The 17,802-nt window shown below is 38.1% G+C and overlaps 1 protein-coding gene across 9 annotated transcripts in view; it reads left to right on the top strand.

Annotated features, from left to right (window-relative positions):
• Positions 1–9,978, top strand: part of DYNC1I1 (dynein cytoplasmic 1 intermediate chain 1) — a 332,370-nt gene extending 322,392 nt beyond the window's left edge. For all 9 annotated transcript variants that reach the window (XM_066353884.1, XM_066353880.1, XM_066353888.1 and 6 more), the window contains one exon: positions 9,027–9,978. In XM_066353884.1, the coding sequence (XP_066209981.1) occupies positions 9,027–9,137 (111 nt within the window). In that variant the 3' untranslated portion in view covers positions 9,138–9,978. The remainder of the gene's footprint in view (positions 1–9,026) is intronic.
• The last annotated feature ends 7,824 nt before the right edge of the window (positions 9,979–17,802 follow it).

Below are 17,802 nucleotides of genomic sequence, written 5' to 3'. Positions count from 1 at the left end.
AGCTTTGCACTCTTACTTTTTTGGCGGGCAAATAAAACTGATCCGTGGTTCATTCCCTAAGATCTGTCTCCTCATGGCCAGCCAACAGTTTCTCAACATGCAAATGAACTCCTTCATGTTTATTTGTCTTAGCACTAGGGATGCTTAAGTAATAAGTGAACATCTGGCCTGACCTGTGGTGGAGCAGTGGATCAGGCGTCGACTTGGAATGCTGAGGTGGCCAGTTCGAAACCCTGCACTTGTCTGGTCAAGGCACATATGGGAGTTGATGCTTCCTGCTCCTCCCCCCCTTTCTCTCTCTCTCTCTCACTCTCTCTCCTCTCTAAAATGAATAAATTTAAAAAAAAATTTTTTTAAGTGAACATCTCCTAGTATACTAAACACTAGTCACCCTTTTGACTTGGGGCAAAATCACCTTGGCAGATTGCCTTTGGTTAATCACATTCCTCAGTAGAGTTTTCTATCTTTAAAGATTAAAAACACACATAAAGTAGATACTTACAATTGTCTGTTTCGGTAGAACACACTCCACGGTGCCTGGCATGTGACAGGCACCCAATAAATATTTAGGTGAATGAAAGTTTTACATGTGAAAGTTGAAGGTTAGGGGACAATTAGGTTTATGTAGCGTTCAGAATGCAGCCTCCAAGTTGGCCATAGATTAATGTACAGAAAAAATAATCCATTTAACTATATTTGCATGGAAAAGGATATATAGAAAATGCATTTAGAAAAGAGTGTTTGTTTTTCCTTCTGATCTCTATCCCGTCCCTCCTTGTAAAAGTGAGCATTTGGCTCCTAGAGTAATGAATGCCTCACAGTTGATTCAAATAGTTATCAAACCACTGGAAAAATGCTTCCTTTTCATTGTGCTTTTTTTGGACACTATAGATATGGTAAATCATGAACTACATTATAAAAATACCTCTTTTATGCCCAAACATTCAGTAGGAGGGAATGACATTTCTTTTATTGCCTTGGTAAATGTTTTTAAGGTGTTTAGCAGTAAGCTTTCTCTTTGTCAAAACTGCTTAGATGCGGTGGTTGCTAAGAATTTACTAGCAAACCTATAGTTAATCATATCAGGAAGAGAAGGGATAGATGTTTAGTCAGCTAACATGACAGACCAGTTTGAGTAGCACATGCTTGTTCGTTCCCCTGTCATTTTCTTGATCTTTTGTGTTACAGAAAAGAGTGGTAATTGAAGTTTTAAAAGTTTATTTTCCATTATTGCCCATCAGCCAATGTTTTTTAGCATTTTGCCCATCTTTTGGACAGAGAAAGGGATTGTTCCAAATAATAGGGAAAAAATGCCTAAGAGATTTCTGAAGAAAAGAGGGTGATAAGATTTTGAAACAGATGTGAATAAGGTCATCTTTAAAGCTTGGTGAATTAACTCTCTCTTCTTTAGCTGTCTGCTGTTTTTTCCTTCACATGTAGAACCTTCTAAATTTTGTCATGCTTCCTCTTAGCTACATTCTAACATGAAGACTATAATGCTAAATTTTAGCATGAATATTTTTAAGAGTTCATTATTTTTTAAGTATAGTGTTTAACAATTATTTATTTCCTTTGATGTTTGCTGGCTTATTGAAATTGATAGAGACCCAGATTTGTTACTATTTACTTTTGACTTTTATGTCCCACCTTTATTTCTTCCCTTAATTGGGTGGTAATGGATTTTTTAAAAGTGTTGTTCTAACAAACACGCTATAAAAGTCAACCACTCATTTTTAAAAATACAAAGAAGAGATCCCGGGCAGAAAGACCTCAAGCTTCGAGGGTGGGTGAGGGTTCTCTTAGAAGGGATTTCCAGATTAAAGAAATTCTTTCTTTCTTAACCAAATAGAGTCAGGCATTATCCAACTACTCTTGGTTAGCATGCTGCTAAATTTCACAGAAATTTTACCCCACTGACTGGTTAATAGCAGATGCTACAGAATAAAGATTAATGTAACTTCTACTTTACCGACTTCTCTTAAGCTGCTGTAAATACGAAGTTACCACGCAGTATATCTTTTTGTGGTAGAACACTCTAGTATATTTATGCCCTCTGTGTACTGCATTCTGGCTTGGAATTTTGGTCCGTGGTTTCATCCATTGTTACCAGTGATGCTAGACTCTCCCAAGAGTTAAATACAGTGGGGTTATATTTATGTGAAGCAAGTATGCTGGGTCATTCCAGCGGCTGTTTCATTGCTTATTACCTCCCACTTTGCTCCCATCTGTGTGTGTGGCAAAGGGAATTGCCCTAAAAAATATAGGCTTCCTCTGAACACAAACGTGTATTTGTATACCAGTAACTCCACAATCTCCTAAATCGGGGTGCCATTAATAATTGTACTTTTAAAAAAGCTTTTAGAGCTTAAAGGGGTTTAGCAGTGGTTCCATGGAAATCCGCGTTCGCTTCTTTGGTTTCTGTAAGTGCACTAACAACAACAACAAAAAATCAATGTGTATTAAAGTGAAAAGGTAATTTGTAAGATTCCTTTTTAACAGAAAACTTTAATATTTAGGTTACTACGGGAGATGAATTATTGTGTATCTGTTCGAAATCAATGGTTAACATAATCATCCCAGACCTTTTTTTTTAATGGCTCCATTTAAATGAAAGATTACAAAGATGCTGATGAACCACACACCCATGGAATATTTATCCTGAAGCCTAGAGTCCTACTCACTTTAATTTGTCTGCCATGCGTAATATATCTGAGAAACCAAACTGAAATTACGGAATACTTTTCTGACTTAATTATCAGAAAGAAATTCTTTTAATTAACCTACTTTTATACTAAGCAATGCCTGAGACAGATATTTTTACCATAAAAAAATATATACAGCATTGCATTGGTAAGTGACTACAGAAAAGGCAGCTATGTAAAATCAGCTGCTAGGTACTATAAACCCTTTAAAACTCCTAACAAATGAGGGAGGCTTGACTGAGGACTGTTCAGAATGGTTAGATATGTGCTTATAAAAAGAGACACATGAATGGTATTTGTGTGTGTAACCCTGGTTATAAAAAGTCATTTGATTTTTATAACAGCATGTTCAGCGGTTACAGAGCCTTACAACTTGAGCTAAAAATGCAGAATCCCACACTGTAGAAAGTGCTGTGACAAGGAAATAGCTAAACAAGCTGTATTAGTCATATTTGAAAAATAAAAAAAATACGTATGCGTATGTGGACATTGTGCGTATTTACAAAAAATAATGACCCTTTAAATTTACTTTTCAGAATGAGCAATGAAAAGGACTGTGACAGAGTTTGTCTTGGGGTCTGTAAGAGCCCTCTTCCCCATACCGAGCTCATGAAATTCAACTATTATTAAAAGTGTGACGATTTAGGAATGATTTATGTGGGTTTTTACAAAATCAAAGGTGATAAAATACAAGAAACACTTTTAAAAATGCAGCTCTGATCTAAGTGAGACAAAGAAAAATGAAAGAATAGGGAAGGAAGCCAAGAAGAAAAAAAAAGAAAGAAAAAGGAAAAAATAGAGGAGGGAAAGAAGCATTAAGAAGGAAATACATCATTTATTCAGAGTTTATAATTTGCCCAGTACTGTGCTAAGCTCTTTTTTTTTATTATATTTAATGTTCACAACAGTCATAGGAGATGGGGCTCAAAATCCCTTTCTCACATAGGATGAAGTGAAGATCAGAGATGTTAAAACAAATTTCCTAAGGACACACAGCAAATAAATGGCAGAGCTGGAGGGGACACATGATGCGACTGATACCTGAGGCAGAAAAAGTCAACCCTGGTTCCGTTCTCTACACCTAGCTATTCTGCGATCTGTGTGTCCCTTGAAGTGCACAGAAGCCTGGGCGAGACACCAGTGGTCAGACTGATGAGTTAAGTGGGGGTGGGGTGGGGCAGGGTCTCGGGGAAACTTCTCGTCCACTCAGGCAGAGGGGAGGGGCAGATCCATGACACAGCTTCACAAGTATTGGGGAGGGGAGGACTAAACTGATCAATGATCATGAATTTTTCCACCGCTTTTGCATTTTGTTAAGGTGACCATTTGTCTCCCCAAAATCTTAGAAGATTCAAAATAATCTTTAGAATCTTTTAGTAGGTGTTTCAAAATACATTACCTGCCTGCCTGCCTCTGCCTTGGTATGCTGGCTTCCTTAGATGGCTGAGGCTTCTGATTGCCCCACACGGCCAGAAGGACGTGGGAAAGTCACGCTGTCTTTAGCAAATCATTCGGCATCCTGTGCTTCTAGCTCCCACCTGTTAAAGAGAGGTCCATACCCTGAGCCGTACTGTCCTCACCTGGCAAACGTCGGAATGAATTCTTAGCAAGAACCAAACCACACAAATGTTATAGAATTGGTGACCTTTACTTATTGTGCATACCATTTTTAAGAACCTGTTCAGTCTGAGTGACACTTTCAAGAAAAGGAATGTATGACTGTTCCATGATGAGCTCGTGGTGTTTTCTTCACTTAGTGACCATTCTCAGCCTCTCCACATCCTTGTTGATAAAGGAGTCAGACACTGTCATCCCCATTTTACAGCTGAGGCACTGAGAGGTCAAGTGCCTGGCCGTTGCCGACAGCAAGATGGGAGCAGCATGTAAGTCTCCTGTTCAGATCTGAGGTTTGTTTTACGTCCTCCGAATGGTCTGATTGCTACCTCAGAAACTACCTTTGTGGTCTGGGCTGTAAAAATAAGGTCATATCGTATCTGTTAAGGGTGGTCACTCTTAGAGCTAAGGTTTTGTTATCTCAGGAATCAGAGCCTAAGTGTTTGGGGCATAGTTATGCTTTATACATTTAGCAAAATTTTAGAAAACAGTCATTTAATGGGTGAAGGAAGTAGAGTGGGGGGGGGGGGGGCGGTAGACTGGCCATAGATGAAGCAGAGGGAAAATCTGAGTCATCCCTGACCTAGGATGTGGACTTCGGCCAATGAATCTGAAGGAGGAAAACATTTCCAGACCCACTTTCATGCAGTACAATACTGGACAATTTTTACGAGTCCCTTTTATAGTATAACTATGGGCTTTTTTTCTCCACGATGCTTCTAATAGCCTTTTTTTTTAATTTTTTTTTAAATTTTATTCATTTTAGAGAGGAGAGAGAAAGGGAGAGATAGAGACAGAGAGGGAGAGAGAGAGGAGAGAGAGACAGAGAGAGAAGGTGGGGAGGAGCTGGAAGCATCAACTCCCATATGTGCCTTGACCAGGCAAGCCCAGGGTTTCGAACCGGCGACCTCAGCATTTCCAGGTCGACGTTTTATCCACTGCGCCACCACAGGTCAGGCTCTAATAGACTTTTTAATTGATTGAAACTAATCATCACCGTTAGAAACTTGTGAATATTTTTTCTATCACAAAGGTAAATTCTTTGAAAATTATTTTAAACTATTATTTTCAGGGGGAAAAGAATCCATAGTGATGCCCTAGAGTTAGTGTTCTCTGCCTTGTCAGAAACGTGAGGAGACGCTGAAACCTGTCACTAACAGGCCGTTTGCTTCCGGCTACGTGCTCGACACGGCACATGCCACCAAGTGCGGCAGTTGTCACTGTAAGAGGTCAATTTTAGGCTCCTCATATTTTGAATGGCAGTGAAATTCAAAAAGAAATCCTATGCCAGTATTCACACATTTTTGACCTTAGAAAATATGATAAATGAATGCTCAACTGTATTTCATGGTCGTCATATGGCAAAATGATTCACTACTGTACCTTCAGGTCTTAGCATAGTGCCTGGCATTTGGTTGGTACTCAGTCCGTGCGGATGGGATAAATTTGTATGCTAGTTAGAAAGACATGAGGGCAGAGTTTTTCTTTAACTAAAAAAAAAAAAAAACATAAGCAAAGATTTTTTCCTACTTCATGTTTGAGGTATTATTGGGTTAATAATAATTAATCCAATCAATTATTGGATTAATAGAAAAAGTCTAGAGAAAGTCTAGACACATTTTCGCTTGGGAGACACCTCTCTAGCAATTTCCAATCAAAGACAACCAGGTGAGAAGAACTAGGAACTGCCAAGGGTAAGAAGGACAGACGGTGCTGTCCAGACAGATGCTGTAACAGCCAGAGATGGAAATGTAGAATGGTCTTGTTTGTTAAGACACCTGTTTGGTCTTACTTACAAGGAATTCGAATGCCAAAAATGATTACTTTGGGTGTGGAAACAGCCTGTGAATACACACTCACACATTCAAGCTAAGATTATACTTAAAGTGCTTCCTGATGGTGATATTTAATTCTAAAAACGGGGCAGTTTGCAGTTCACCTTCTAAATCTAACGTTACAATCATTTTGGGTTATTTTTATAGTCAACTAGATGAAAACATGTAATAGGATAAGGTAGGTCAATTTAAATTACTGGAAGCATCTGTGTTTTTACTGTGTTCAACTCTAGAATTTTTTTTTTTTGTAAACCAAAGCAAACTAACATTTCTATGTTATTTATGATATTCTAGAGAGGAAATACTTGACGGAACAGTGTTTTTGAAAAAAAATTAAAAACTTCTAATATTTTTCTAAACTAAGTGAAACTTTCGCAAATCAGAAAGAAAACAAGATATGTTAGAATACTATGGAGCGTAATCTGTATTTTTAATGACATGTGTTAGTGTTATGGTCCAATGATTCCCATCCCCTCAAAGAAGGTCAAATGTAGTTCTATTGTAGAGTATTTTTGTTTGTTTATCACAAATATGTAAATTGAATAAAATTTATTTGTGAAAAGTTAGATGTGCAACTTTATATGCTATAAATGATACTCAATTCTGTCCTCATCTGTATCTGGGTACACATTAAAATCGTAATGTTTCATAATCATTATTAGAGTTGTTTCTTAAGCCTTGTCATTGCTACTACATGATCATTCATGAAACTATTAAACATATTTACCTAGTTCCGTATTTTAGCTTGTAGTTTCTAGATATTGGTATCAATAAAACAGTACATATGGTATGTACTGTATTATTGTTAACTTAAATTTGTACCCGTATAACCAATGATATATTGTTCTGTTTAGGAGCCAAACTCCCAGAGTATATTGATCTTTATGAACAATATACTATGTATTATTAGCGAGACATGCTTTTTTTTCAACACTTATATTTAGATAAAATTATAAGGTGCTTTAGCTTTAGCTTGGTTCTCACATTATATGATAAAAAGTTAGAAATACATTATCATGATTATCATCTTCTTGGACTTTTGGTGGTTCTTTTTGGAAGGACTTGGTCAAAAATTGGAGTAGAGAAAAGAAAGAGTGAACCTATTCTCTCATATAAATATGATACCAACCCTTCTCCTTTGCTTTCCGTTAGCTCCATTGTATCATTTACTTTAAGGGCTTTATTTCCTCAGTGAAATATTGTCTAAAATTGAAGAGAAAAATGAATAATAGTGGGACCTAGGAAAAGAGCTCAAAGTAAGAAAAGTGAACTGAGCAAAGGGGTAACAGTGTCATTCAATACTACTGTGAACTTATGTCATTAACTAAAAACAAATTTGGATTCATTTCAGCAACTAGGCAAGTATTTAACCATTCAAAAATTCAATCATATGACTAAATGAGAATTCTTACTGCTATAGCATTTCTCAAAATAAGTAGAACTTACTTCCCCCACCTGTATATCATTTCTAGAATTATATTCTTGAAAACATTTAGCTTTAGGTCTAGAGCCCTAATTGAAGGACCTACTTTGTAGATGGTGATGGCACCTTCCAATAAATTCTCTTAGACAGACAGGATCTGAGAATGTCATCCGCAATAATAAAAATGTAAAGTTCTAATTGTTTGGGTCTATATAATGGATTGTTTTTCAGCCATGTAAGTGATGGCAAAGCTTAGATTTATTTGCTTCCTCATTTTTATTTTGGAAAATATATATTGATTGGGATGAATGTGTATTATTGGTGTTTATAGAATATGTGGATAGCACATGTAGCACTAGTGCCTGTGAGATGGATTATACTATTTTAGAAAGTAATCCTCCAAGAAAATGGCTCTACACTCTAAACCAATTTTATTCTATATGAAAACCATTGAGACTTCTACTTGATCCTGCTTCTCATCTTCAAATAATTCTCTTTTCTATTCAAAACACTTGCCTGGAAGCTTTAAGCAATTCATTTTTGGATGCTATGTAGAAAAATTGTTATCCTTTAAATCAGCTAACGAAAATTTCTGCATGCAATTCATACTGGGCGGGGGCAATTTTCTGTTCACTGAATTGTGCACAGAAGAAGATATTCTTTGGGGAATTTCATAAATCCTCTTTTTTGGTGAATCAGTATAGCGTACTTGCTAAGGCTGTAAATACTGAAACCAGATGACCTTGGCTGTGATATCTCTAGCTTTACAATCTTGGTAAGATGATTTAATTTTTCTGTTCCTCAATCCCTTCTTTTGAAAATGAAACACAATTATTACCCTACATAGGGTTGTTGTGAGGAATGAGTTACTACATGTATAGTACTTAGAATAGAACTCTTGTAAATTTTAGCTGTGATTCGTAAGTATTATATAAGAGCTTGCTAGAAAAGCCAAAGCATTATTTTATAGTACTAAGATTTCTTTGTGATGGAGCTACACTTTCATCATGTATACTGGCACATTAGCAACACTATTAAAAGAAGGATCAATATCATCGACTTAGTAAAACAACGCCACAGTATTGAAAAATCCTATTCAATAAAGTAGTTTCTATTGGTTGTGTTTACTGTAAGTCTGGTTTGCTTATGATGAATTTTCATTACTGAAAGTGCTTTAACGTGGCTTGTGTACATAATGGTATGGTTCGTGTAAGATTTTAAAACTTTTTTAAATTACAGGAGTGATTTTGCTTCTGAGAGTGACAGTATTCCCTATGTTGTCGGTTTCAGAGCAACATCTCAGGGATCTAACTGTTTCGAGGGAGAAGATGGTCTGGTTTCTATTATGTTCCAAGGGAAACATCAACTTCAGGAGGAACAGGCATGTAGGCTTCAAGGCTCTCAGACAGAAAAGATACCTTGTTCACCATTTCCCACTCGTTTGCTTTGCAGCTTGCAGTACCCCACAATGACGAATGGGCCCGATTTGCCAGGACCCTCGTGGAGATCCGTGCTAACAGGGCTGATAGCGAGGAAGAAGGCACCGTGGAGTTGTCTGCCTAGTGGAACTGAGCCGCCCTACCCCGGCCCCCACCTTCGCCTTCTGGAGCTCCGCGTCTGCAGTCATCATTTCCACTGTGTTCAGGGTCCGTTCAGTATCAGTATTGCTGTGACATTGTGGGTGCTATATTGTGCCAGCTTTGCTTCAAGTATTCCACATGTCTCCTACCCTGCTCTCCCCTCACCTTAAATTCACTGGAGCATTTCTATCTTTATATTTCTGTCTCAAAAATAAGGATGGGGGGGGGGGGTCTTTACGGGTTTAGTTGTTGCCTTTTAACTACTTAGTAGCTGTATTTAATAGCTGGAAACCTCTGGTTAAATTTGTGCTTACATGCACTTCTGGCATAGTCCTATTAAATCCATATGAAGCCAGATATGATTAGGTGCAGATGTGGTGTGCTTCGTGATATGGTACAGGGCCAAAGACTTGAGATGTGGTGTTTTACATGGGGACTCACATTATGAATGGATTTACTAGAAGAACATTGCTGCTCCTTATTTATTGTGGTGTGCTGCATGGAACATATTTATTTGAAAGCATTAAAATAAACGATCCTAGAGCATGTGCATAATGAGAGTATTGTCTCTGCTGCTGTTGAGGTTACATTAAGTTCCAAATAACAATTACAGTATGCCGGTGCCACCGAGGACATGAAATCTTTAGAGGTTTGTGGCAGTGAACAAAATGAATTTTAATGCCTATTATTTCCAGGTACTTTAACAATATTTCAAATAGAGTCGACCATTGATACTTGTCATTCAAGCTAAATACAGTCTGACAAAAGTCTGTGGTTCCTGAATATGACACCGGAATTGCCAATAAAATGTTCCAAACCAGGTCTGCAGCAGTGTGGATAAATCCTTCGCGTGGGGACCAAAGCCTGATTAGAATTCGGTGACAAGGGAGTGGGAGGGATGCGTTAGGGCCATGTAAAGGAGTGATAATGAACGACAGGCAGTCTGCCTGGCTGGACGTAAACCGAGACTGGTTAATTTTTATGAGGGAGTGTGTGGTTTGTCGGGAAAGCTCTCCTTATCTCTTCCACCAAGCAGCTCTTGCCCCATAACTATCTCAAACTTCCGAGTAAGAAAAACAGGTTACGATGCACAAGTATCAAATGTTCTATACATTCATTCTTTTCTGTTTTTATTCAGACCAGAAAATATATGTTTATTACTATTGAACTAGGAAATAAGTCTATAAACAACTTTAATAACTTTTTTTTTTCAAAAAGTCATTTCATGCCTAGAGAGAATTAAAATAAATAGTGGTTGAGTCATGAAAAACATTTGAAAACACGCTTTCAGCTTTTTAGGAAGAGAATTTCCATGGTCCTTTGTTGGTAGGGATTCCTTGAACTGTGATATACTTTTTACTTTTAAAACAATGATATTATTTTCTTCAAGTGCCCCATGGTATAGAGATATTGGAATTCTTTGTAAACAGAAAATAAAATGTTAACAAGTAAATATGAGTGTCTTAAATAGTTTTAAAAGCAATTTAGTAAAATGTACTGGGGAAGAAAAGCTTCTCAAGCATGCTCTGAAGGACCAAGAAGAAATCAGTAACATTGGGGAACAAAATTTTTGTTGCATCCACAGAAACACTTGTTCTTACCTAATTCAAGTGTGCCGATCTCAAATCTGACATTAGTTTTTGTCTGTAAGCTACAGTTTTTTTTTCAATTTAAGATTTTATATTTTCATCTTATTGTAAAATTTTCAACATTTAGTTTAACATAATGAAGTAGAATGTCTTCTTGGGCAGCATCTTTGTGATATAATAATTTATATAATACAGTAATACATAAAAAGATATGATTGCATCAGAATTTGTCTACAATTTAGAAATAGAACATATTAAAACACTTATTTTAATCATAAAATTTGCGCAAAACTTATTTAAATTCTATTCAAGCAAAAATTTGCGTTTGTAGTTCTTGCGTTTGTGTACTTGTTGAGGACAATCTCGTTTGATGCTCCAGCAGCAGTCTGCTCATCACTAACAGCTTCAAGATTTTCAGGAAACTTATCAAGGTAACTGTTCAGGAAGTGATTCTTAACACTCATGCTACATCCAATGTCGCAGAAAGCCAACAGCATCCTTTGAACCAGAAGTTCATAGTTTTCTGCTTTTTTGTTGCCAAGGAAGTTCTTTGTAACTGCCACAAAAGACTGCCATGCTGCTCCCTCCTCCTTATTCATCTTCCTGGCAAATTCTGCATCACGTATGAGGGTTTGAATGTGGTCCATCGAATACATCTGCTTTTATCTTCTCAAAAGACAAGGCAGTAGAAGCAGAAATAATACATTGAAAGCATTCACTTTCTCTATTCAAAGCCTGAACAAACTGCTTCATCAAGCCAAGTTGATGTGAAGTGGGGGAAAATGATCCTATCTCAATTAACTACAGGTTCATTCACAATATTTTGCATCCCTACTTCCAGAGCTTCACGTTTCAGCCACTCCTTCTGTGTCCAGTGTTTCTCCCAAGCTTGGCTGTCCCACAAACACAGAAAGCAAGGATACTTCATGAAACCTCTCTGTTTTCCTAGCAGAAAATTTACCATTTTAAGATCCACACAAATGATCCAGTTATGCTCCTCATACTTCAGAAAGTTGAAGACAATTTTTATGTCATTCTTACTAAGTCATTCAATTCAGGTTGGCTAAACTGCTGAGGGGTTAATGACTGCTTGGCATCAGAAGAAGACCCTTCAGATTCTACAACCATTTCCTCATGCATCTTATCAAAATACACTTGATCACCATGTTCACTTTCTTTGTCCTTAGAAGAAATAAAACCATTGAAAACTGGAACCAGAGTGTGGGATAGGTCGTAGTGCTGAAGGAATATTAGGATATGTGATCATATGTCATTTATGCTTGCCGATGCCCTCTGTATGGATCAGACAGAAATAACAGTCACTGCTGTGGTCCTTAGGTTCACACCAAACCATAAGAATACCAAAAGGTATTTCTTTGCATTTTCCTTTTGTCCAGTCACGAAGCATTTCCTCACAATTATGACACACAATATGAGGAGCCCAATTCTTGTCTTGATGGCCAAGGGGAACTTGAAAATAGGCAATATATGCACGTGTCACAAATGATGAAATATTGCGCCTTTGGCCCTGGCCGGTTGGCTCAGTGGTAGAGCGTCGGCCTGGCGTGCAGAAGTCCCGGGTTTGATTCCCGGCCAGGGCACACAGGAGAAGTGTCCATCTGCTTCGCCACCCCTCCCCCTCTCCTTCCTTTCTGCCTCTCTCTTCCCCTCCCGCAGCCGAGGCTCCATTGGAGCAAAGATGGCCCAGGCGCTGGGGATGGCTCCTTGGCCTCTGCCCCAGGTGCTAGAGTGGCTCTGGTTGCAACAGAGCGACGCCCCAGAGGGGCAGAGCATCGCCCCCTGGTGGGCAGAGCGTCGCCCCCTGGTGGTCGTGCCGGGTGGATCGGTCGGGTGCATGCGGGAGTCTGTCTGACTGTCTCTCCCCGTTTCCAGCTTCAGAAAAATACAAATATATATATATATATTGCGCCTTTGACGTTGAAGTATGTAACAGCCACATATATAACAGAAGGTGTCAGGACTATTCTTACATTTACGCCTACTCCAAGAAGCCATAATTCAATCTTAAAACAAAATAAGAGGGTGTTTTTATCAGATAATAATTTTTTACATTTAAAAACAACTACAATTATGTAAAAGTGATGTTTGTAAAACATTAATTGCTTTGTGGTTATGTTCAAGAGTCATTGCCCTTTAACTCCAATTTAAAAACCAATGCATGCCATTAACTGTAACAAAAAGAAATTAAAATTGCATAAAAACTAGAGCATGCTCCAAAAAACAGATTTTAGATTTGAATCAGTGATGCAGAAATATATAGAAACAGTTCTAAAACCTCATGCAACAGAAAATGAAAAAAAAATTGTTCCCCAGTGTAACCCATGAGTTGCTATTATAGACCAGACTCTAAATGATTCCACAAGTGAAGACCAAAAAATGCAACAAAGTCCTTGGTAGTGATGACAGAGTTAATGTACATTCCATGGCACTGGAAGTATCAATGGTGGGAAAACTCTGGCAAACCCCGGGAGGGAAATGACAACAGTGGCCCATAGGATTCTGAAGAAAGGCCATGCCATCTCAAGCCAAGAATTATGTTGCTTTTGAGAAAGAGTTTCTGGCATGTTACTGGGTCCTAGGAGAAACACAGCTTTTCACCATCGGGTATTAAGATACAAGACATCCAAACAGCTCATTGTATACTGAGTCCTGTAAGCCTCGCCAAGTCATCAAGTGGGACAGACCCTGCAGAAACCCCTTTGTAAGATGGAAATGGTGCATTCAGATGTTCATCTGAGGAGGTCCTATTACGGTGTGAGTAAGCTGCATGAACAGAGCGCTCCAGAGCCCAGGGTCACCCAACAGGATTTTAGCATTACCCTTTTCCTGTGCCTATGTGGTCACATGTACAGAAGTGGGTTCTGTGTGATCAGCTAAAAAAGAGCGAAAGGGCTAGAGCCTAGTGTACATATGGGTTGGCTCAGCTTGTGGGTGAAAATTGAAAATGGATGACAACTATATTATCAAGGGTATTCTTTTTTGTGTGTGACAGTGACAGAGAGAGGGACAGATAAGGACAGAGAGACAGGAAGGGAGAGAGATGAGAAACATCAATTTTTTGTTGCAGCTCTTTAGTCTCCTTAGTTGTTCACTGATTGCTCTCTCAGTGCCTTGACCAGGGGGCTATAGCACAGTGAGTGACCCTTTGCTCAAGCCAGTGACCTCAGGCTTCAAGCTAGCAACCTTTGGGCTCAAGCCAGCAACCCTACGCTCAAGCCAGATGAGCCCGTGCTCAAGCCAGCAACCTCGGGGTTTCAAACCTGGGTCCTCTGTGTCCCAGTTTGACACTATCCACTGTGCTACCACCTGGTCAGGGTCAAGGGTATTCTTGCAAGATAATAAAGAGGAAAAAACTTTCCAACAGACAAAGCTGTGAGTTTGCACCTAGTCATCTACTATGTGTGGAAGGAGTAGTAGCCAGAAGTAAGTACAATACGTAAAGATACTATCATCCTAACTCACGCCATCGTTATTTCTCTCAGGAATTCTTGGAATGATCTCCAAATTTGTCTCCCTGCTTCCACCTTTGATCTCTTCGGTCTCTTCTCAATATAGCCACTTGAGAGGTGATGCTGTTACAGCATTGAACTCTTCAGCTCAAAACGTACCAAATGGCTTTCACACCTCTTGGAGTAAAAGTCAAAATCCTTATAGTGGTCCATGGGCACTGTAAGATTTGACTCTTTTTCTGATCTCATGTCTAGTGGCTTTATTCTTCATTAATCCACTTCAAGTACTCCAGTCTCACTCTTCCTTTGACACACCAATCATAGGGTCTTCACATCAATTGTTTCTTCTTTCTAGGATGCTGAAAGCACTGGGTTTTTAAAACCTTGTGTACGTATATCAAAATTCCACCCTTTAATTGATGTCCTTCTTTGGACTGACTGGTTCTTTCCTTCTTTCTTTTCCTTCCTTCCTTCCTTCCTTCCTTCCTTCCTTCCTTCCTTCCTTCCTTCCTTCCTTCCTTCCTTCCTTCCTTCCTTCCTCCCTCCCTCCCTCCCTCTCTTCTCTCCCTCCCTCCCTCTTTCTTTTCTTTTCTTTCTTTTTCTTTCTTTCTTTCTTTCTTTCTTTCTTTCTTTCTTTCTTTCTTTCTTTCTTTCTTTCTTTCTTTCTTTTCTTTCTTTCTTTTCTTTCTTCTTTCTTTCTTTCTTTCTTTCTTTCTTTCTCTTTCTTTCTTTCTCTTTCTTTCTTCTTTTGAAGTGAGAGGAGGGGGAATAGAGAGACAGACTCAACTAAGCTATCCTCAGCACCTGGGGCCAATGCTCAAATCAACCGAGCCATCCTCAGCATCTGGGGCCAATGCTCAAATCAACTGAGCTATCCTCAGCACCTGAGACTGATGCTCAACCAACCATGCCACGAAGTGCAAGAGAGAGGAAGAGAGAGAGAAGGGGGAGTGAGGGGGGAGAGAAGCAGATGGCTACTTCTCATGTGTGCCCTGACCCAGGATCAAGTCCAGGATGTCCATAAGCCAGACCAATGCTCTATTCATTGAGCCAACCAGCCAGGTCTCAGACTGACTGATTTTCAAGTAACTTTTTATCTAAGTAAGTTTCCCTAAAGGCCTAACATCAAGGTCAATATGAACAAGTCATTGTTTAAAACAGCAACAACAGTTGGAGATGAACTTAACAGCATCTGCTGTTCCCTATTACAGAGAGCACTGAAAATAAAATGAGAACAAAAATGAGAAAATGTATGTTTTTGTGTTTTTATTAAGGTATAATTTACATACAATAAAAAGTGGTTTGTTTAACAAGTTTTAAAAATTATGTACACTCAGGTTACCACCAGACAAAACAAGATACAGAACATTTTAATAGCACAGAGCATTCTTTCACGGCCTGTACTAGCAATCATTGTTTTGATTTTTGTCAACATAGATTAGTTTTGCCCATGCTGTTCTGAAACTTCACTTAAGTGAAATCATATAGCAAGTCTTATTTTATGCCTGGATTATTTTGCTCTATATAATTTTTTTGACATTCATTCATGTGCTAAAATGTTTCAGTAATAAGTTACTTTATATTGCAGACTACTATCCCATTTTAAGATTATACTGCAATTTGTTTATCCATTGACCAGTTAATGAGCATTAGTGTTATTTCCAGTTTTAGGTCTTTCTGTATATATTGCTCTGACTATCTTATACAGTTATTTTGGTGGGCATACGCTTTGTTAGATAAATACTGATCGGAGTTTCTGAATTACATGGAAATTCTGTTTCACTATAAGAAACTTCAGAAGAGTTCTGCAAACTGGTGGCTCCGTTTTACCTCTCCGTCAGTGTAGCACCAGTGCTCTAGTTGCTCCGCAGCTCCTCCAATGCTGGTATCATTGGCCTCTTTCATTTTAGCCTTTTTGGTGAGTATGATATGATATCCTGCTGTGGTTTTAGTTTGCGTATACAGTGTGTCTGTAAAGTCATGGTGCACTTTTGACCGGTCACAGGAAAGCAACAAAAGATGATAGAAATGTGAAATCTGCACCAAATAAAAGGAAAACCCTCCCAGTTTCTGTAGGATGATGTGGCAGCATGTGCGCATGCGCAGATGATGACGTAACACCGTGTATACAGCGGAGCAGCCCACGGCCATGCCAGTCGAGATGTGGACGGTACAGAGGAAAGTTCAGTGTGTTCTGTGGCTCGCTAAATTCGAATCCGTGACCAAAGTGCAACGTGAATATCAGCGCGTTTATAATGAAGCGCCACCACATAGGAATAACATTACTCGGTGAGCTAAGCAGTTGAAGGAAACTGGCAGTTTGGTGGAGAAACCCTGTTCTGGTAGGCCATCAGTCAGTGACGAGTCTGTAGAGGCTATACGGGATAGCTACCTAAGGAGCCCTAAAAAATCTGTGCAGGAGCCCACATCGAACTGCACTGAATAGGTATGAAACTGGGAGAGTTTTCCTTTCATTTGGTGCAGATTTCACATTTCTATCGTCTTTTGTTGCTTTCCTGTGACCAGTCAAAAGTGCACTATGACTTTATTTGATGTATTTGATGACTCATGATTAAGCATCTTTCTAAATGCTTGTTGGCCATTCTTATATGTCTTATTTATCTTCTATGAAATAGCTGCTCAAATATGTTAACCAGTTTTTAAAATTGGATTTCCTTTTATTATCAATTTAAAGAAGTTCTTTACATATTCTAGATATAAGTTCTTTGTCAGATATATGTGTTGCAGATATTGTTTTCCAATCAGTGGCTTGGAACTTTATTTCCTTAATAAAATATTTTAAATGGAGACATTTTTTATTTTGTTGAAGTCCAGCTTACCCATACTTCTCTTTTATGCTATTTTATTTTTCTTTCTAGTAAAACTTTGCCTGCCAGAGGTCACAAGAGAACCATGTTTTCTTCTGGACATTTTATTGTTTTAACTTATTTATGTAATGATGGATCTTAAGTTCATTTTTGCATGGATGGGGTAGTGGTCAAAACTGATTTTCTTTTGAAACCTATGGATATTAGCTATTCTGGCAATATTTGCTGAAAAAGTTACTTTCTTTTTGACCATTAAATTGTATTAGCATCCTTGGTAAAAAGTCAATTGACAATATACATACAGGTATATTTATAGACCGCTATACTATTTCATTGAACAATTTGTTTCTCCTTATACAATACAGTACTATATTGTCTCAATTGTGATAGCTTTTACTAAGTCTTGAAATCATGTATTGTAAGTTTTCTAATTTTTTATTCATTTTGAAAGATTATCTTAGCTATCTAAGTCTTTTGTGTTTCTATATGAGTTTTAGAATCATTATGACATTCTTAACAGAAAACCATACTGCTTGTATTTCAATTGGAATTTCATTTATTCTTTGTACCAATTTGAGAAAATGGGCATCTTAATATTTTGAATCTTTCAATAGGTGAACAAGGTATACCTTTTCATTTATGGAACCTTCTTTATCACACTACCATTTTTAGTGTACAGGCTATATACACTTTTTAGATTTAATCCTAGATATTTTGGTTATTATTTTTTATTTTATTATTCAAAAGGTTTTTGCTAATTT

The sequence above is a fragment of the Saccopteryx leptura genome, chromosome 12 (genome assembly GCF_036850995.1).
Source record: "Saccopteryx leptura isolate mSacLep1 chromosome 12, mSacLep1_pri_phased_curated, whole genome shotgun sequence".
Lineage (NCBI taxonomy): Eukaryota > Metazoa > Chordata > Mammalia > Chiroptera > Emballonuridae > Saccopteryx > Saccopteryx leptura.
This window is presented reverse-complemented; position numbering and strand designations above follow the sequence as displayed.